Source organism: Tamandua tetradactyla, chromosome 16, assembly GCF_023851605.1.
Source record: "Tamandua tetradactyla isolate mTamTet1 chromosome 16, mTamTet1.pri, whole genome shotgun sequence".
Classification (NCBI taxonomy): Eukaryota; Metazoa; Chordata; class Mammalia; order Pilosa; family Myrmecophagidae; genus Tamandua; species Tamandua tetradactyla.
Window position 1 is genome coordinate 33,819,305 of NC_135342.1, and position 21,186 is coordinate 33,840,490.

Genomic DNA, 21,186 nt, shown 5'->3' on the forward strand with positions numbered 1-21,186 from the left:
AGAATTAACTGGAGATAAGGAATCTTCCAGAGGCAAATGAAAGTCTCAAGGGAAAGAGGAAATAAGTGCTGGTAACTCATTCCTTTCAGGTCAGAGGGCCTATATGTCTATAAGTTCAGCCACTGCCTCTAGGCTCCCTAGTTAAGTACCCAATAAACCTTTCGGTCAGGGTCAGCAACATAAATTAACGTGTGGGGACCCTCCTCTACCAATGTTTGTCTAACCTGTCACTAAAACTTCAAAGCAGGAAGTAAAAGTGGTTATTGGTCTAGTATGTCATATTGTAAAATGTAGTTTAAGAGTACATCTAAACTTCAAAGTGCTTAGAAAACAATGAATTAATCTTCAAAACTTTCTAACATCAAGAAGTTAAAGGATTTTTTAGGCCAGAAATAAAAAGTCTGCAAATCAAATGTCCCTTCCTTCTACTTCAAAAAGTAGGTTTCATTTAGATTTTGTGCACCATCAAAACAGGAAGGATTAGAAAAATTTGTGTCAGAGCTTGATGACTTACAATACATCACTTCACAAGATAAAATGACAAAAAAATTTTAAAAAAAACAGAGAAAAACAGTATATTACTTCACAAGAAAATAACCAGAAATGTAGAAATTATATGAACAGCTGTCTAATACTGCTGTAATGACCTCCACCAATGCATGTTTCTTCTTCCTACGTAGCTAAATTCTAACCAGTTTTCAAGGGAACCCCATCCTTCCATCCCAGTTTTTGTAAGCTTATATAGGTTGTAGGTTATTTCCTGTCTACAATATTCATTTTAGCACATGTGAATCTTGCACTTTTGTTCTCATCTAGATTTAAAACTCCTGAGATAAAGGATCTTTATTGGGCGGTGTAATGGTGGCTCAGTGGCAGAATTCTCTTCTGCCATGCCGGAGACCCAGGTTTGATTCCCGAAGCCTGCCCATGCAAAAAAAAAAAAAAAAAAAAATTGAAAGGAACTTTATCAACAAATTCTTTGAAATTATGGGGTAATGTGCTTGCCAACCCTCTAGAATAAAGAAAGTATCACAATGGCCCTGCTGTACACACACTCTGGACCAATACTTGGAGAAGGACTCTGAAAAATTTGGGCATCTCAAGGAGGGTTGAGGGGACTTTAAACATAATTTATTATGGAACTGGGGGATGTTGAGCATGGGCCAGAGACGTCTTACAGAAAACACAAGGGTTGTCTTCAAACACATAAAAAGTAATCAGGAGATTGGTCTCTCTTTACCTTTTGTTATGCAGAAGATAGAAGTTGGTCCAGGATCTAAAAGGAGCATGGTGAACTGCCCCAGAACCACAACCTGGCTAGGTGTAGCCAGAAGAAAAGAAACAGCCAACTGAGAGGGTGGGGAGAGGGAGAAGTTCCCACCAATAGGAGGTCTGCATGTAACTTCTAGCCCAACATTGCTACCATGTTTCCTCTGTCATTCCCACAGCGTCCAGCACTGCCATGAGCCCTTAATAGGTATATAATAAGTATCTGCTGAGTGACTCAAGTCAGTGAAATGGATCAGACCAGAAACACGTGAGATCCTTAACTCATTGTGCCCTCATCCCCACATTCAATTTACCAGCAAGTACAGTCAACTCTGCCTTTCAAAGTATATCTTGATTCAGACCCCTGTTTACCACCACCACTACCGCTCCAGTCCGTGCCACCACTGTCTCATAACTAGTCTTCCTGCTTCACTCTTGCCTCCTCCCAATACATCTATTTTCAAAATGAAAGATACAATAATCTTTAAAATATACATTCCTCCTTTGTGCAACCCTTCCACGATTCCAACACACTATAAAATCCAAGTTTCTTACCATAGCAAGTAAGATCTAGCTCCTGCTGCCCTTTTGACATCATCTCCAAACGATTTCCTCCTAATGCCCACTGCTGCACCCACACTAGTCCTGCCTGTCCTCAATTTATCAAACTGGCTCCTACCTCAGGGTCTCTGCACTTGCTGTTCCCTCAGCCTGGAATGCTGCCCCTAGATCTTCCCATGGTTGGTTCAAGTCTGGGGACAAACGTGCCCTCCTGAGAAAGATATTGCCCACACGCTCACACGAGCCTGTTTCGTCATTTTTACATCTTCCATCCCTCTGAGTCTTTCATGTGTCCCTCCAGAACATAAGCGCCCCGAAAACGAGGTCCACGCCTCCCTCGTCTCTACGTTCCGGTAGTGAGCAAGCCCTTTCCCAGGAGCCAGCTAAAGCCGTGCAAAGAGTTGCATGTGTTTGCCCTGAATCCTGGACCCTCGGTCTGTTTTCCACAGGCCCCACCACCCAATTCGGCCTGCACCTTCTTCCAGCGGCTCCAAACCCCTCCCGTAGCTGACCAGGTCCTCATCGCTGTCACTGTCCAGCGCCGCCATTTTGCCAGCTCATAGGCTCCGCCCCCTAGCTACGGCGGCCTCGACGGACCAAACTCCTTCCGCCCTTTCTGCTCCACGAACAAAATCGGCGCTCTAGGGCCTAGATCCACAACAAGGCCGGGAAGGCGCCGGTTCCGACTCAAACTCCCTAACGCCTCGGACCCTCCGCTGGGGGTTCTTGGGCCAATCACTGGGGACACAGATTCGGGCATGAGTTCCCTTGAGGGATTTGACAGCCATCCCAGCAGGCGAGGCCCCTGGGAAAGGATAGAGCCATCCAGCTGTCTGGCCGCGGGGCAGGTTCTCTGGGTTGCGAGAACCGACACCCACCCACCGCCCCCCGCCCCTTCCTCTGCCAGCTGTCACTGTCCGGCTGCCTGCCCCACTCCGCCCACCTCCACGTCGCTCCCCGGACCTCTCCGCCACCTGCCACCTGCAGGGAAAGTGCCTGCGTTCTCTCGAAAATGCCAGATCTCCCTGCTGTTGTTTCACTTATTGTTGATAGAGGGGAGGGGATAGAAGATGCAGAAATGTGTGTTGTAAACAGCGGAAGGGGGGTTGGAATATATCACCTTTTTATCACTGTGGGTTTGTAGGAGTAAGCGGAGTCCCCTTGCAGGCCCCTGGAAGGGTTCACAACCGTTGGAAGCTTCAGTGCCCAGGAGAACAACACCGGGTCAAAGAGAAAAAGAAAGGGAGAATGAAAGAAAAGAAGAAAGGGGTGCGGGGGAAAAAAGAAAGGGAAAGGAAGGAATAAACAGAGAGAGAGAGAGAGAGAGAGAGGGAGGGAGGGAGGGAGAGAGAGAGAGAGAGAGAGAGAGAACTGAAATGAAAAGGGGGGGAAATGCAAATAAGCAACAGGCTTATATAGAGTGGGGGCTGGCGTCTGCCTTACTGAACCTAAAGAAACATATCTGTCAAATTGGGTGCTGTTGGCCCACCCACAGACCTTTTTTACAAAAATGGAAATTGAAGCTCAACTAGTAAAGAGTGAGACTGAGGGGAAAACTCTTTGGGAAGGCCAGATTTTCAAAACTGGAGTCAGAAGGTCACTTGAGTTAGAATCACCTGGGATCTTGTTAAAAGGAAATTCCTGTCTCTTCTCACTCCCCATCCCCTCAGGCTTCTTCAATCTGATTATCTGGGAGTGGAGCTGTTCCTTGTGCATTCCAAGCACACTCCCAGCTGTTCCATATATCATATGACTCACTCCCTCACCTCCTTCCCAGCTCAAACAGTGAAGTCCTCTCTGACCCTATTTACACATTTCTAGTTCTAAAAATTAATCCCTCTCTGCTACTCCCTATCCCCCCTTGCCTGCTTCATATTTTTCCACAGCACTTATCACCTTCTCACATACTGTATAATTTGATTTACTTATTTTTTATGTCTGTCTACCCTCCTTGGAAAGTAAGCTCCATGAGAGCATAGATTTTTTTTTCTTTTCCTGTATTCTCAGCATGGAACAGTTAGCACAAAGTAGGTGCTTGGTAAATTATTTTTGAGAGAATGAAGGAAGGAATAGTTAAATAAGTCATGTACTTCTGTAGTGGTTTTAAAATATAGCTCCAAAGTTGCTTGAAGGGTTTCTCATTGAAAAGTGGAGTCTCTGTCCCCTCCCCTTGAATCAGGGTTCTGTGATTGCCCACCTAAAAGATCCAGTGAAAGTAACAGTGTAGTCCTTTCCAGGCCCAGGCTTTAAGAAGCTGGCAATGTTACCTTTCTGTCTCTTGCCATGCTTGGTCTTGGAACCCAACGTCCATGCTGTGGGGAAGCCCAAGTCACATGGAGAGGCTATATATATAGATATTCCAGCCCAGGATCCAGCTTGAGGCCCCAACCATCATAATTTGTTAAGCAGGTTAACATAAACAATCCATATAATGGAATACTGTATTTAAAATAAATGCTGATCAAGAGTGATTTCTAATATATGTTGTTAAATGAGAAAAGCAGGGGTGAGGCAGAGTACCCAAGATGCTGCTATTTGTGTTGAAAGAAAAAATAATAGCCAAGTCGTTGGGAAGGGCAATATATCCACAAATATATGAAAATATTCACAATTTATCTCTAGTCAACTCCTCAAGAACCAGTAACAGTGATTTCCTAAACAAACCATATCAGGGTAGGAGGGATACACGTGGGTGCCGTATACTGTTTGGATTTTTATTTCTAAGCAAGTCCATGGTTCATTCTCTCCAAAACATTTTCATGCCAGTGGTATAGTTTTCTTTTTCTTTTTTTTTTTTTTTAATTTTTATTGTAGTAACCTATATACGACATAACATTTTTTTTGTTTTAACCACTTTCAAGTACTCAATTCAGTGACATTAATTATATTAACAATTAATTTTCATTTTTCAACCTATCATACTAAAAGAAAAGGATCTTTGTTTCTTGAAGCTGGCCAAGCCCTAGGATCATCATCTGATCATCAACAATTATTGTGAAGGTCAATGTAGATATGGGAAGTTAAGTAGATTGTGGACAAATCCATCTACCCAGACAAGTCACGAAAATCCTTGTTTCTATTTCGAAACAACCCAAATTTATTTTATTATGGTTTATAGCTTCTAAAGGGGCAAAGAAAACCCAATAAATTTATTATTGAGGTTTTCACATCAGTGGATTCTTGACAATCATAAGCGATTGGTAAAACTGTAATAAACCAAGCCTTCTGAGATCTGACTACTGAGGTTCAGGAGAAAGGGGGCCCTTCAAAGTGTTTGCAGCGTCCTCAAGGAATAACTCTCAGCTGTTCTTCACAAGGGGATGATTAGGAATGCTTTATCTGAGCCCTGGTCTCTTATATCCAATATGCCCAATTCTTGGCAGAGGGAAGGGTGAAACAGCACAGTGTTTTATGCAAAGCGGTAGCAGCTTAAACATTACATATCTTTCTTTCTTATTCACACAGGCAAGAATGCACATATCTCAGGACCTTATCAAGAAACTGGAGATAAAGAGAGGGGGCTGATTCATCTGGGGAGGCTGGTAGAGTAATATTTTCTCCTTTCCACACGTCAGTGCTGGCAGTATTGGCAGAGTAATGGTCACTCATAGATTCCAAAGAGACCTGCTCTGACTATGTGCTTGGAAATTGATATCACTTTTTTTTTAATTATTGTGGCACAGTTCAATGAATTTTAACAAAGTGAGCACATGTAGCAATATGCAGATCAAGAAATAGAAAATCTCCACAATCCCAGAAGCAATAATCTGAGTATGGACTACTTTTGTCTGTTTTATACTTTATATAAAATGGAACCATACAGATGAGAATGTAAAATGGTGCAGTTAGGGAAAACACATTGACAATTCCTCAGGAAACTAAATATTGTGTTGGCCTGTACAGATGATAATGTAAAATGGTGCAGTTAGGGAAAACACATTGACAGTTCCTCAGGAAACTAAATATTGTGTTGGCCTGTACAGATGAGAATGTAAAATGGTGCAGTTAGGGAAAACACATTGACAATTCCTCAGGAAACTAAATAATGTGTTGGCCTGTGACCTGGCAATACCGATACTCAGTATTTATCCAGAACTGAAAGCAATAATATGAACAAACATTTGCACACCGATGTTCATAGCAACACTATTCACAATTGCCAAAAGATGGAAACAATCCAAATGTCCATCAACAGAGGCATGGATAAACAAAATGTTGTATACACATAACAGTGGAATATTATGCAGCAGTAAGACGAAATGAGGTGTTGAAGCATCTGACAACGTGGATGAAACTTGAGGATATAACGCTGAGTGAAATAAATCAGACAAAAAAGGATAGATACTGCAGGATTCTGCTATTATGATTCTGGTAAGGAACAATGAAAATGGTCTAAAATTGAGAGTGCTGCTGATTGTGCAAATTGTTAAGACATGGTTTATTTATTTTGAACATTATCAATGATGCTCAGTAGGGGAGGGAGCTGAAGAGTACAATGACTGAGAAGCAGAATGGTGAATGTGATACATTTATATGATGGAATACAGGGTGACTACGAAAATGAAGAATGTCAAGAGGCATGTAATGAATTGAATAAACCTTGGAGACAATTTATTGTGCAAAATAACCCAGAAACAAAAGAACAAACATGCTAAGGTCTCTTTCGATTATCTTTATAAGAAAATTGGAGCCTAGATTTGTAAGCCCTTATAGCAGTCACACTTAGTCTGGATGAAGTTGTAAGTGTATTTCTGAATGCTGGGGGGCTGTATGTGTATCAGCTAGTATTTCCCTGGGACTTTGAGTGACTCTGTGACACCTGGAACCCAGAGATGGCATGCTGCAGCCCTGAAGGTTCGCATAGCTACGTACAATAACAAAGTAATCAAAGGGGAGATCAGGCCTCAATTAGAGTTTAAAATGAAGCCAACCTGGCTGGGTCTAAGGTAAATCAGAATACAGGGTAAAAGATGATAGTGTATGTACCCTATACGTTCACCTACCATATGGGACCAAAGGCAGAAAGGTTCATTATGTTTAGAATCTAAAGCTTCTGTAAAACATAATCTAAATGAACCTGTCTGGATAGCTCATTTGAACGCCCCAGACTCTTGGGGTCCAGAGTGGGAATGAGGCTTTGTAGTTCTGTGTAGCTTGGTAAAATGCCAGGACACATCTCAGACTGTAGTGGGTCTGAAGTGGTGGGGGTGGGGGAGGTGTGTATATATGTATATGTAAGGAATTATTGAACTTTCCCATCTGGGAAGCCCTGGGTACCCTCTCCCCTATTGGGGACTTCCAGGAAAATGAGGCAGGCCTTCGATTTTGAGGTTTGTCCTTATGAAACTTGTTTCTGTGGGGGAGAAGCTAGGACTACACATGGCAAGGCCTGGGAGTTCTTTCTGGGTGGCCTCTTTGTTGCCTAGATATGGCCTCTCTCTGTTTGGGCCCAAGTCTGCCAGAAAAGTCATTGCCCTTTTCCCTTGCATGGGACATGACATTCAGGGGTGAAGGTCTTCCTGGTGGTGTGGGGCATGACTCCTGGGGATGAGTCTGGTCCTGCCACCATGGGATCAACAATGCTTTCTGGACCAAGGGGAGGAAAAGAGGCATTAAAAGATACCTAATACAGTGAAGTATCAGTGGCCAAGACAGATCAGGTAGAGTTGAGAGGCTATTCTGGAGGCAACCCTTGGGCAAGCTTCAGTTAGATAGTGCTGATTGCCATGGTTTGCTAAACCCCAACCAGTATCCTGTTAACTCTTGAGAAGACCTTGGGCTCGAACTGAGACTCTATAAATCTTTCATGCATTAAGTTTGTTTTCCTGGAACCTATAATTCCCAGAGGATTCCTAGGTCATATGAATCCTGAATCCCAGAGAGACTAACCTCTCCAAAATTATCAATTAATTACCCTACCCCCTATCTTTTATCTACCCCCCTTCTCAACATGAAGAAGTCATAATGGGCATTGCCCAGGGATTCCTATGGCTTGGGAGAGGGATTAGGGGAGAAGGAGGAGGTATAACAGAGAGAATAGGATTTAATAGACAAATATGACTGCTGAATCACTCTATTAAAATGCCATCTAGCCCCCAGTGTTTTAGAGCCGACAGAAAAAGCTGAGAGAGTGGAGTAGTGGCCCATGACATACTCTGGGGTCTGTTCTGTAACTACTTGTTGCAGTGTGCTTTGAAAATTATCGCTTTTTTTCTTTCTTTGCTTTGTATGTTATATTTTACAATAAAAATGTTAAAAATGGAATCCTACAGTATTTAGCACATTGCTTCTTTTGCTCAACAATACTATTTTTGTGAGATTCACCCATGATGCACATAATTGTAAGTTTTTCATTTCTTTGTGCATAATTTTCTACTATATGAATATGACACAATTTACTATCCATTCTATAGTCAATGGACATTCGGGTAGTTTCTAGTTAGGGCATATTTTGGATAGGACAGTTATGAACATTCTTGTACATGTCTTATAGCAAAGAGAGGAATGCATTTCTGTTTGGGTATCTACCTGCAAGTGAAATTGCAAGATCATCAGGTTTACATATATTCTACTTTAGTAGGTGTGCTGGTTTGAAACTGTTACATACCCCAGAAAGCCATGTTCTTTTAATCCAATTTTGTAGGTGCAGACCTATTGTTAGGTGGGATCTCTTGATTAGGTTGTTTCTGTGAAGTTATGACCCCACCCAATCAAGGTGGGTCTTAATCTGCCTATTGGAGTCCTTTAAGAAGGAGACATTTTGACGAAAGCACCAATGCTTGGGGACAGATAATGCCCTGGGAGATGCTAAGCTAGGACATGAAATCCAAAGTTTGTCCCAGAGAGGCTAAGAGAGGATCCTGGAATCAGAAGCTGAAAGCAGCAAACCAGGAGCAAGGACCAATAGAGATGCCAGGCATGTGCCTTCCCAGCTAAGAGAAGTGTTCCAGATGCAGGCAGTCTTTCATCTGAGTCCAGGTATCATCTTGTTGATGCCTTAATTCAGACATCTTCATGGCCTGAGAAGTATACATTTGTAACCTAATAAATCCCCTTTGTAAAAGCCAATCCATTTTTGGTATATTGCATTCTGGCACCTTTATCAAACTGAAACAATAGGCAATAGCAGTCTTCTACAATAATTGTACCAACTTATACTCCCACCACTAATGTATGAATATTCTGGTTGCTCCATATTCTTATCAATACTTGATACTTTTGGCCTTTTTCATTTTAGCTATTCCATTACTCACTTCTTTTTTTTTTTTAAAGCAGTTTTATTCATATACCATACAATCCATCCAATGTGTATAATCAATGGCTCTAAGTATAATTACAGAGTTGTGCTTTCAACACTACAGTCAATTTTAGAATATTTTCATTGCTCCAAAAAGAAAACCCCCCTGCTCCTTATACCTCCCTATTATTGACACTGAGTGTTGGTCCAGTACCTTTGTTACAACTGATGGAAAAGTATTATAATAATACTGTTAACTATAGTCCATAGTGTGTGTTAGGTGTATTGTTTCCCATATGCTACCCCACTATTAATACCGTGTAATAATGACATATATTTGTTCTAGTTCATGGAAGAACAGTCTTGTATTTGTACTATTAACCACTTTCATTGTTAATTATTAACACATTATTAACCACAACAGGGTTCACTATGTTATACAGTCTCATGTTTCATCCTCTAGCTTTCCTTCTAGTGACATACATGACCCAGAATTTTCCCTTTCAACCACGATCCCACACATGATTCAGCACTATTAATTACACTCAGAATAATGTGCTATCATCATTTCAACCATTTTCAAACATTTACAATCAACTTCATTAAAAATTCTGCACTCATTGGGGGCTCTTGTTGCATAAACTACCATCAGGGGTTGACAAGTAAGTTAGACAGGTATTGTTTCCCTGCAGCAGCTCTCATTTCCTGATCACAGCAGGATCAGAGATAAGAGGGTCTGGCCATTGACCCCGCTGATGTGAGCCAAGAGAATGGGGAGAGATGACTGGTCTTGCTTGGTCCTAAGATGCGTCACTCAGGATGGCATTGGGTGGCCAGGGGATGTCTCTCTAGGTCTCGCTCAGAGACGTGAACCTTTTCCTCTGAAGACATAGAGGAAAGAGTCTTGAGGCCAGCTGGTTTGTCTCTAATACCATGCTTCCTTTTTTTGTGCTTCTTTTTAAATAAAAAGCATGCTCAAGTGGGCAACAACATCTGGCTAGATAAAATAACAGACTTTAGTTTTCATTGTATTCCCTTGTTTTATGCCTGTGTCCCTTTAGGACAAAATATCACTGGCTTTTGCTTATGGTTATGACATAGTTGACTTTAAAAATAAAGTTTTTTTAAAATAAAGTTGAGTGATTTTTTAAAAAATAAGTTAATAATAATACGCAGTAACAGTAAAGTGACATGTATGTATGACCAATCACAAAGGCAATTTGAGGTTCAAAGCAGTAAAAGGAGGGCAAAATCTGAAGATGATAGGGAAATGCCTGGAGTTAGCAGGCCAGAGCTAAAACAGAGATCAGCGACTAGCAGGGAGTGTCGGTTGCCACTTCTTGGTTTTTTTTTTACTTGTGAAGGGGAGATGATTTCATTCACTTATCTGCAGAAGGCTCGTGAGAATTAAGCGTATATTTTTACTTCCTGGGCAGGGTAGGAGTTCTGTAAGTGATAGCTTTATTTTATTATGATGATTACAAATGTAATAAAATGACCCGCCACTCTACAATCGGAATAGAAGTGGCTGTTTTAACTCCCTCCCCAGGCTGGTATGTTCCCAGGGCAAGTGTAGGGTAGCCGACTTGTGCTGAAATTTTGCTTGGAACGCGCTTTGACTCTAAGAAAGAAGGGAAGTCTTTGCATCTGTCGGAATTTCCCTAACACCAATCCGAGCGTTGAGCGGATTAGGACTGCAGGTTCTTCTTTCGAATGAGAGAAACCGACCTCTCTGAAAATGCTGTTTCTCCTGCCGACACTCTTGGTCTGCAGTGGCAAGGTGGATTTTTTTGACATTTACTTGGTTGTTGTCACTATTTACTTAATTTAAAACTCTCCAACAGCCCCTGATACACCTCCCTTTTTCTTTTATTTTTTCAATCCAAGCATACAAGATTAATATTCTGTCCCTCCTCTCCCACCCCACCCCCCACCCCCAAACACCTTTCTTTTAAATACGAGAAGGAAACTCTTGGCTCGTTTTGAAAGCAGATCGCGTCCCGTTCTACCTGACGGTATCGCCAACGACAGCCAAACACTTCAACAACAGCTGCGTGGTGTCCGTTTGCCGGGGGCAAGGGGACAGGCGAGTAGCGACTGCAGGACCCGAGGCTGCGAAGGGTTCCCGGGTGTGGCCTGGGGCTCCGGGCCCCGGCCCGCAGGGGCTGCCCCGCGTTCAGCTCGGCATCCGCCAGGGCAGTCTTAGGGTCAGCGTGGGTAGGAGACTGAAGAGAGCCCCGTCGCCGGAGGTTCCCTTTTCACTTCGGAGCTAAAGGCGGACTTCCTCATCCTCAGGCCCCGGCTAAAAACCTTTACAAGCATTTTTTATCCCTATTACTCTAAGAGCACCTGAGAGAGCTTCATCGACTCCATTTTGCAGATAAGAAAACTGAAGTGGCGGCTAAGAAAAGCGCTTAAGGGCTTTTGGCTCTCCGGTACCAAAACCCCTTCTGGGCTTTTTTTGGTAGGCGGCCGCCAGGCCCGCGCTGACCCGCCCTCGTCTGTGTGCGCAGCGGAGGGTCAGGGGACCGATGGAGAGACCGCCGCGCCAACCGGCCCGAGTCGCCGGGTCCAGGTCCTCGGTGGCTCAGTCAACTCTCCCTCAGCGACCCCGGCTGGTCTCGGGTCCAAACGCCGCGAGCGCAGTTAAGGAACCCAACTCTTCCCCAGATGTGCGCAATCACGAGAGGGGACCACCCAGTGGCACCTCCTCCGCCGCACAGCCAGCAAACTGCGCCAGACTGTCCGGTGCGCCCCCTACCCCGGCACGTACGCGGGCGGGGCTGCCCCGTGCGCCCCCAACCTGCCCCCGGGGAGATCCCTAGTCACTGACCCCGCGGCGTCTGCAGTTGGCTGCGACCTCACCCGCCACCCGGACGTCTACCCCACGGACCCCTCCCAAGGGGTCCCGCCAGCCCGGGCTTCACCGCGCCCCCGGAGACTCGCTCCTTGTCCCCCGCGCCTCGCGGCGCTCACAGAGTTAGGCAATCAACCAAGTCCGGGTTCGGGCCCTACGGCTGGAGAGGGAGAGCGATGCGGCGCAGGGAGAGCAGCGGCAGGGGTTGGAGACACGGACCTGGGGTACCCATCCGGTCCCAGCCAATCCCGGAGTCGGGGCGGGCCCGAGGCGTGGCCTCGCCGGGGCGGGGTCTCCCGGGGTTTGGCAGGGCCCGCGGGTTCGGGGAGGGGCGCGGGCGGGGGCGGGTCCCAGCTCCCTCTGGGCCCCGCGGCGGCCGCAGCGCTGCAGTCCTCCCTCTGCGTCCGCACCGCCAGCATGACCGACGCGCTGGTGCCCGCGGCCCGCCAGGCACTGGAGAAGGAGAGCGATGGCTACTTTCGGAAGGTGGGCGGCTTCGGCAGGCCGAAAAGTCTGCGGGCTCCGGCCTCCTGGTCCGCTTACTGGGGAGGGGGCTTCAGGAGCGCGGCCGGGGTAGACCAGGCCGGGAGGGGGAGGGGGCACGCTCGTCGGGAGGAGGCTGGGGGGGGGGGGGGTTGCTGGCGGAGGGGGCGGCTCACCGGGCCAGCCAGGGCAGGTGTGGTAGAGGATCTCCCCGGGGGTAGGTTGGGGGCGCACGGGGCAGCCCCTTCTGCGTACGTGCCGGGGTAGGGGGCGCACAGGACAGTCTGGCGAAGCTTGCTGGCTGTGCGGCGGAGGAGGTGCCACTGGGTGGTCCCCTCTCATGATTGCGCACATCTGGGGACAAGTCGGGTTCCTAACTGCGCTCGCGGCGTTTGGACCCGAGACCAGCTTTTACTCTGGTTTGTGGCGGGGACACTGTGGCTATGGGAGGACCACTCCTGAAGGGTTGGCATTCTCTTGCCTCCAAAATGCATCGTGTCCGCTTCTCCAACTTTCTCTGGAGGGTTGGGGTAGCTGCCGGTGGGAGAGGGCCTCGGAATGTCCCACCTCCACCCCCCACCCCCCGGACCTGTCACACCACGGATGTGTCCTGCTGCCTGACTCCCAGGAGGGTGTAAGCACCACGCCGCTTCCCACTTCGTTAAAGTGGATTGAACTGGTTATCGGAGAGACACTGTGGGTGGCGAGCATGGGCTCCGCGGGCCCTTGGCCCGTTCAGGTGCCCGGTTGGCACACAACTGCTCCCGCCCTAGAGGGGTCAGTCTGGCCCTCCGAGTTTCTCAAAAGCCACCCCAGCCCCCGGGAACAGGGCACTGATGCCCGCAGGCGGCGGGGTCTGGGCTAAAAGATGCTTTCGGTGGGAGTCAAGGTGACAAGTACCACGCCAAGTACTACTTAGAGCTTGGCCAAGGGTGACTCGGTAGAAAGATTTTTTTTTTTTAAGAACAGATAAAACCAAAGGCGCAGTACCTAATTATAAATAGGGAAGTGAAACTGTTTCCCACAGAACAATAAATTCTTAATTGTTCAGAGCTGCAAGGAGCCAGTTGGTAGAAGATCTTGAGGTGTTTCTCCTTCTATGTGACTCCGCCCCTGCTTACTGCTCTGTGACCATGGTCCCCAGGGCTGGGCAGAAGCCTATGGGAGGAGGGGATCTGGAAACAGGTGGGCATAGGCAGGAAAAATTAGTTTCCTTAAATTGCTTTGAGTATTTATTTAAAAAGGTAGTTTTAAGGTATACTTAAGTTCAAAGATGTCATCGCAGAATTATAGGATTATAACTTCTAATTATGTGTGGCATTGGGGACATAGGATCACAGGCAAAGGAACTGCAGAAAGAGGCCTGCCCTGGGAATGACTACATCTGGGTTCTGGGACCCCAGGGCCCTAATTGCCACCCCCACAAATTACTGTGTGGCCTCCAGCCCCTTGCTGCCTTTTTTCTGGGACTTGATTTCCTTCCTGCAGTGTTTGTCCTCTGAATAGGTGGCGCCCTGGGGGAAGATAAGCAGAGGGAGGGTCAGAAAGGAGAGGCCACGCCTGTGAGGGAGAGGTTCCAGCGTCTCCCAGCTGCACATGCAGGGTCTGTTTGGGGTGGCACAGGACTTGGCTGGATGGGCTACCCCTGTGCGTGTGGGGGAAGGGATGGATGGTCAGCGAGCTGTGAAAGGATGCGTGATTAGGTGTTTTTAAAATGCATTTTCTCTGGAGGTAGATGAGGAATGATGGGTGCAAAATAAGACGAATCACTCTTTGTGAGTGGAAGCATTCGTTTTGAAAATGAGACCTTAGAGCCCTCACCTTGATAAGTCTATGTTAAGGTTATGTCAGCCCAAAGAATGTTCTCTGTGAGGAAAATAACAAGGTATTGACATTGACTCTCACCTGATCTATGATCCAAAACAGTTTTGACTTAAAGCAGATGCTCCCAGACTGAAGAAGGGGAGCAATTCAGGCAGGGGCCTTGAATCTTGCTTGCTTGCCAGGTCATCCCCGGGAGGTGGAGGTATAAGTGGGAACTAGGCTGTTATGGGGTCCCCCATCCAGCTAGGGAGCCAGGGAGCCATGGGGATCCATCACAGTGTTCAGAGCTGGACCAGACGCATGAGATTTGGGTCACAGGAAGAGTGGTTAATTGGGTGGGGGCTGGGGGACAGGCAGCGGTGGTCCAGGTTGAAGGGGTTAGGGGACTTAGCCCCCTGCAACCTCATTTGTACACTTCCTACTGTGATATAGACTCTTGATGCCTTTTCAACCAGTCATCTGAAGCACTATGTAATTGCTGCCTTCCCACTTACTTGTACCTCTAACCCAGCCCAGGGATATGGCTGGAGGCTGGGAGCCCAGTGAGGAGGTAGACCCTGATGAGGGCTCAGACAAAAGCAGTGTCAGCAGGATTGGAAAGAATTAATGGGGCAGGATATGGTGGGAAAGGCACTGCCAAGGAGGATCCAGAATTAGATAGGTGTCTGGGTGGATGGCCAGGAAGCTCGCTGAGTGGGGGGAGCCAGGAAGGGAGTGGGGGCAGGTGGATTGGAGGCCTTGCTGGGCTATCCAAGGGGGTAGTGCAACCAGGAGACGGTTCCACAGATCTGGCAGCCATGAGCTCCCTGACTAGGGAGGCAGTGGTGTGGGATGCTAAGTAAAAAAGAGGACAAAGGACAGAGGGGACTAATGCACTTAAGGGACAGGCAGAGAGGTGGTAGGCAGGTCAGGAGGGTGGCTGTGTCAAGGACAGGGCGAGAAGAGTGTTTCTTAGTGGAGATACGATGGCTAACAAATCAGAAGAGCACTAGAAAGTACTGGCTTTGCTCTTTCATGGGGTTTTAGTAAAGGAGTGGTTGGAGAATTGGGGTGACAGTCAATTTAGCAGGGGGCAGAGAAGTGGATTGGAGGTGTAGAAGGAGAAGGACCGGCTTGTTTTAGAACAGGAAGCCTTGAGCCTTTTTTAAAGCTGAACTGAAGAAGTTGGGGAGGGGGCATGTTGAAGATTCATGAGTGAAAGGAACATGTGTGGAGTGGGTCCAGGAATCCCCGTGGGAGATGAGGATTGGAAAGGGCTGCAGTGGGTTTATTGAGGGTGAGCAACCAGCGGCAGGAGGTGAGGCCCCTGAGACTGGAGAGGCAGTCAGAGCACCCTGATCTCATACTGCTGCTGCCCGGTCAGGATACCCTCTCCTGTCTTTGAACTTTTAGGAATTGAACCCACTTAAAGGATCCAATTGATTTCTACTAAAGTCAAATTTATCTTTCATCCTCTTTTCTTTGTCATACCTCCCCCCCTCACCGCCACCTTCCCCTTGTCTTTAAGATGCCATTCTGCTCCATTCATCCCCAAAGCATTTATTGAGTGGCCGCTCTTTGCCTGACCTTTATCACGTTCTGGGTCACACACTGCCCTGACTCGGGCGAGGCTTCTTTGGCAGTTCCCAGCTGGCTTCATTTCCTGGGGTGTCGAGCCAGGCAGGGAGTTGTGTCGGGATGGCTCAGGCCCTGCTTGGAAAGAAAGCAGCTTCTTTGCTTTCATCTAGAGGGCAAGAAGCGGGGGCCCAGGGGCCATATTCAGAGTTACAATTGTGTTTCCTGTGGCTTGCATACACCATGAAAACTACTTGTCCCCTTATGTCTACTGGGTAGAGACCCTGAATGAGCATGACAGTGGCTGACAGCGGCAGGTTCCCTAGTAAATCAGGGTCTTCTTGGGGTCACTTAAGACTTGGCTGTCCAGAGCCCAAGAGCCTGACCAGGCCCCATGTTGGACATAGACACAGCTCAGTACAGACTTCGTTCTCCTAGCCTGGGCAGGCAGCTTGAGGGGAGGAGGGGGAGTCTCTGAATTAAAAAATATTAAAAATAAAATAAACTATTCCTGGTCTATTCAAATACCACCTCTCACTTTCTTACCTTTTTCAGACTTCTACTGTTTGTTTTTCTTTTTCTTTCTTATGAATAGAGGTACAGCTGAATAAGGTTACTATGCAGCTACCATACATTCACTATTAAATGGTTTCATAGTTTTACTGTGTAAATTACTTTCTTAAAGGAATAGCCAGGGGAAATGCAGCTTCTTTTTCCCAAACAGATTTTTGTGCTCATCCTAATGACAGCCTTGGAAGAATGTGTGTTCTGGCCTAAAATTACATAGAGTTTTGTACATTTCTGGGACACTGGTCCCTTCTCTGGGGCCCCTTCTGTAGGTCTAAAATCCATGGGAATACTGTTCATGGCCAAGAGAAGGCCAGCTGGAGAAAAACTGGAGAAAGACTTTTCCCAGGGCTGTTGAAAGCCCTCTCAATGAAAATCCTCGCCCTAAGTGGAAGAAGAGACGCAGTACAAAGTATGGCATTGTCAGTTCTTATCTCTGCCTCTCTATCCTTTGGGAACACTAATGACCCGAAATGAATTCAGCTCCATTGTTTTTGCTCAGTAGCTGTAGAAGTTGTTTCTTGTTCACAGAAACCTTGAGGCTGGACAGGGCAGCAAGGTTCGCTGTGTCCTGATTTATGGTCCTTGTTTACTCTGGGCTTCTTGGAGCCTCTGGCAGAGAAGGAAGGAGAATTCTTTCTTTCTTTCTTTTTTTAATCCAGAAGTTTCTTATTTGTCCTCTGCACCATTCATTTTATTGGGGTCTAATTTCATCTTAGACACCTGCGTGCATCATTTCTAAGAGCACATACATGGGGAAGCCTTCTGCTCAGCTGAATCCAAGGAACACAGCGTGGGTCACGGGGATCATCAGCTCCAGCCTTACCGGGGAGTTATGTTGTCCCTCCAGCTGTTTGGACCCATCCCTTTGCAACCTTGAGTACTTTTCCAGGGTGGGAGTGAGGAAAGGAAAGGTGTGAAACTTGGTGAGGTTACCCCTGCACCCCACCACCGTCTGAGGCATGGCCTCTGCTGACCATGGCCTTGGTGAGGGGCTGCCTGCTGCACAGGTGCTTGCCACTGCCCAGAGAGCCCGCTGACAAGTACCTCCCCACATTGTGGGCTCATAGCCGGGAGGTGTCCCCTGGCAGAAACAGAACTTTCAGGGTGACTCAGAGGAGAGTCAGTGGGATGAGCTGTAACACTGTAAATGTCCCTTGTTTCCTGAGGCGACTTGGACAGCTCCCAAGACACCACCTGATGCTTCTGGGCATTGGCTTTTGTGCGATCACCACTTCCTCCTTTGGCTCAGGTGCTAAGGTCTCGTGACACAAAGGCTGTATTGGAGGTGGCCACAGAACACAGTCACACAGCAGGTGCACTTGTGCTTGCACCCACCCTCGCCACTGGACGTCCAGGGGGTGGATGGAGAGTGGTGCCGGCTGGACTTGAGGCCACCCACCCTCAGCACCAGGGACACAGAGACCATGAGGGACAGATGTGAGTTTTTCTGGTCTTTCCACTCACACCCGTGGCAAGTTCTCTATGCCACACTCCCTTAGAAACTACCAGGTTTCCATTTGATTGCAAAGAAGGGGAAAGGGCAGGTGACAGAAAGCATCAACTTTATAGGTAATTTCTTTTTCTTCAATATTATTTGTGTTATGAAAATAACATATTGTAAGAAAGATAATAAAGAAGTGTACAGATTAAAAATCACATACACATTTTTATATACTCCCTGGATGAGGACTGTTAACAGTTGGTGAATGCATCCCACCATCTGGAATAAACAAGTTATTGGTTGGTTCTGGAGATATTTAATTTTTAAAAAATCTTTTTTTTTATTAGAGCATTGTAGGTTTACAGAAAAATCACGCAGAAAGTACTGTTCTCATAAACTCCTACCCCAGTTTTCCTTGTTGTTTACATTTCACATTAGTATGGGAGCTTTGTTACAAATAATGAAACAATGTTATAATTATATTAACTGTAGTCCCTAATTTACATTAAGATTCACTCTTTATATTGTACACTTCTATGGTTTTTTAAACATTTAAAAAATTCTGGTAATATGTATACAACCTAAATTTTCACATTTTAGCTCATTTAAAATATTCAATCCAGTGGTGTTAGTTTCATCCCCAATATTGTGCTACCATCACCACCTTCCATTACTAAAACTTTTCCCTCATCCCAAACAGAAACTCAGAACCAATTAAGCATTAATTCCCCATTCTCCATCCCCATCCCTGCCCCTGGTAACCTGTATTCTGATTTCTGACTTATGAATTTGCCTATTATAATTATTTCATATACATAAGATCATATAATATTTGTTCTTTTGTGCCTGGCATATTTCACTCAATATGCTGTCTTCAGATTCATCAATGTTGTGTATTAGAATGTCACTCCTTTCTATGGGTAATATTCCCTGTGTGTATTTACCATGTTTTGTTTATCTGTTTCCCATCGCTGGACATTTGAGTTGCTTCTCCCTTTTTGCAATTGTGAATAATATCGCTCTGAACATCGGTGTGCAAATGGAAATACTTTTGATTTGTGGAAATGTTAGCGATTGTAATATTTGGTGATTGTAAATTTTACGGTGATTGTAAGATTTGATGGAGGTACAGTAAAATTTTGTTATTCAGCATGTCGAGGGAAAACTGTGCTTGGCACACAGTAGGTGTGTACAAAGATTTGTGGAACTGAGTGACAGGAGCAAGCCAGTTAAGTGTTGATTGATATGGCCTCACTCCTGTGGGAATGGATTGGGATGCCAGAGGAAAATGCGTCTCTCCCTCTAGTCCCTACCCCTGGGAGATCGTGGAAGGGCCAGTGGGGACTACGGGGTGGGCGTTGTTGTTCACAAGCACCAAATTCACAGCTTTAATTTTCATGGACATGGAAAAGCAAGATTCTGTCCATCAGGGGGTGCAAGGGTAGAATTCTTTCCTGCCATGCGGGAGATCTAGGTTCGATCCTCGGCCCGAGCACTTACCCCAACCCCCGCAAAAATCAACAGATGGTGCTGCAATAGCGAGATAGTCGCATGAAATGTGACCCTCACCGTACAAAATTTAAAAAAAAAAGATTCTTTCCCTCCAACCTGCCTTGAGTCAGCTGTGTGGTGAAAAGTTAAACTGGGCATGTGTTTATATTGCAGGGTATTGCAGGCTATTTTTGTGCTTTCTGGAGGACAACTTCTGGCTAACTCACAAATGTAAAATTCTGTTTTCCAGAGTTTGGTGGTTGAGTGAGGAATTGTATAATTAGGAAGGATTGAGAAAGGCAGAGAATATCTTTATGCTGGAAAAGCAGCTAAAAGCACCTGCCCTCCCATACCTTGTTGTGAGATCTCTGGTCTGGAGCTGCCTTCTGTCCTGCACTGTCACCCCCAGTCTTACTCCTGACCTCGAGTTCCCACACCCGCACTTTGACCAACACTTGCTGAAAACGTATCTATCTGTGCGGACTTTATGTTTGACGGTGTGCATGGAAGACTTCCATTGGTTTCGGGAGGAGGTCAGGGCCCAGTGCCCCCCAGTTGGGAAGGAAAGGCGGTTTCATTCCTAGCATCTGCTTTCCACGTGACCTGGCCTTTCCACCTTTCCAGGGTTGGCCTGTGTGGGAAGGGGTCAAACATCCTTTCTTTTCTTCGAAGTTCAGTGTCTCCAGTTTTTGCCTAGATGCTATCCTTAAGTACTTGTTTCCCAGATGAACAATTTGAGTACATGCTAAGGGCTTGTGGGTGTGTTTTGATGGCTGGAGGGAGTTTTTGCTCTAGGTGAATTCATTCTAGTTAGGACATTTTTAGTTGCGCGTGCCGGAAAACCCAATCCCAAATGGCTTAGGCAGATAATACACCATGTTACATCCCCTCAATGGAATTCTGCTCAGTTACAAAAAGAAACAAATCACTGATCAATGCAGCAACATGGATAAATCTCAGAACATGCTGTTGAGCAAAATAAGTCAGACACAAAAGCATACATAACTCTGTGGTTCCATTTATATGAAATTCTATAATAGGCAGAAATCTGTGCTGATAGAAATCAGATTATTGGTTGCCTGGGGTGATGAAAATAGTCTACATTTTGATTTGTGTGGAGTTACAAGGTGTATGCCTTTGTCCAAACTCATTAAATGGTACATTTAAAATCTGTGTATTTTAAAATGGGTTAGACACATAAGGGAATGCATAGACTCCTGCAGCCGAGGAGTCCAGAGGGGTGACTTCAGGACCGGCTTGATCAAATGATGCTGACAAGACCCCGTTTCTCAATTCTGCTGCCTCTAGGTTGGCTCCATCTCTGCAGAGGCACTCCCCAGCTGGTGGTTACGTGGCTGCAGTTGCCCAGCGTTTCATCATCCTAGATTCAAGGCCCATGGGGGGGAATGAAGGCCTCTTCCTGATGGCTCTGGTTGAACCTGGTTGTCCTCCATTGGGTGTTTACTACTGAACCAAACTCTGGGGCTCAAGGACTTTGCTTTTCCGGCTGGCCAAGGCATGAGTCACATGTTCACCCCCTGGGAAAGGAGGTTGGGGTGACTGCCATAGGCTGAGGTGGGAGAGTAGGACATGGATTGTTACTCAGAGGATGTGGGGCAACACCAGGCAGCCTTAGTCTCTGAGGGGGTGCATGGGGGTGCATGAGGGGGTGCTCATCTTAGAACAGCAGGAAGCACAGAAGCTTAAGTGCTACCTCCAACCGTTATGGCCTGTAGGATCTTTTTTTTTTTTTTAATTTGAATTTAATTTTAGTTTAAAAAAACAAGCAATACACTTAGAACCACCAAAACGAGACATCTTAGTTAGCTTAACCATGGGCACATTTAATAAAGTATCCGTATAATCATTCTAAAGCCTGTGTTAGTGCAGTAATTTCAT

General features: G+C 46.1%; 2 protein-coding genes across 3 annotated transcripts in view; one reads left to right on the forward strand and one right to left on the reverse strand.

Annotated features, from left to right (window-relative positions):
- GPATCH1 (G-patch domain containing 1) overlaps positions 1–2,427 on the reverse strand; it is a 77,821-nt gene extending 75,394 nt beyond the window's left edge. Inside the window, exon 1 of the mRNA XM_077132241.1 lies at positions 2,306–2,427. Coding sequence (XP_076988356.1) covers positions 2,306–2,378 — 73 coding nt within the window. The 5' untranslated portion in view covers positions 2,379–2,427. The remainder of the gene's footprint in view (positions 1–2,305) is intronic.
- A 9,857-nt stretch (positions 2,428–12,284) lies between these two features.
- RHPN2 (rhophilin Rho GTPase binding protein 2) overlaps positions 12,285–21,186 on the forward strand; it is a 62,627-nt gene continuing 53,725 nt past the window's right edge. The window contains exon 1 of one of the 2 annotated variants that reach the window (XM_077132243.1): positions 12,285–12,410. In XM_077132243.1, coding sequence (XP_076988358.1) covers positions 12,342–12,410 — 69 coding nt within the window. In that variant the 5' untranslated portion in view covers positions 12,285–12,341. Of the gene's footprint in view, positions 12,411–17,621; positions 17,793–21,186 lie in introns of those variants that run through there. The other variant, XM_077132244.1, reaches the window with a different exon arrangement.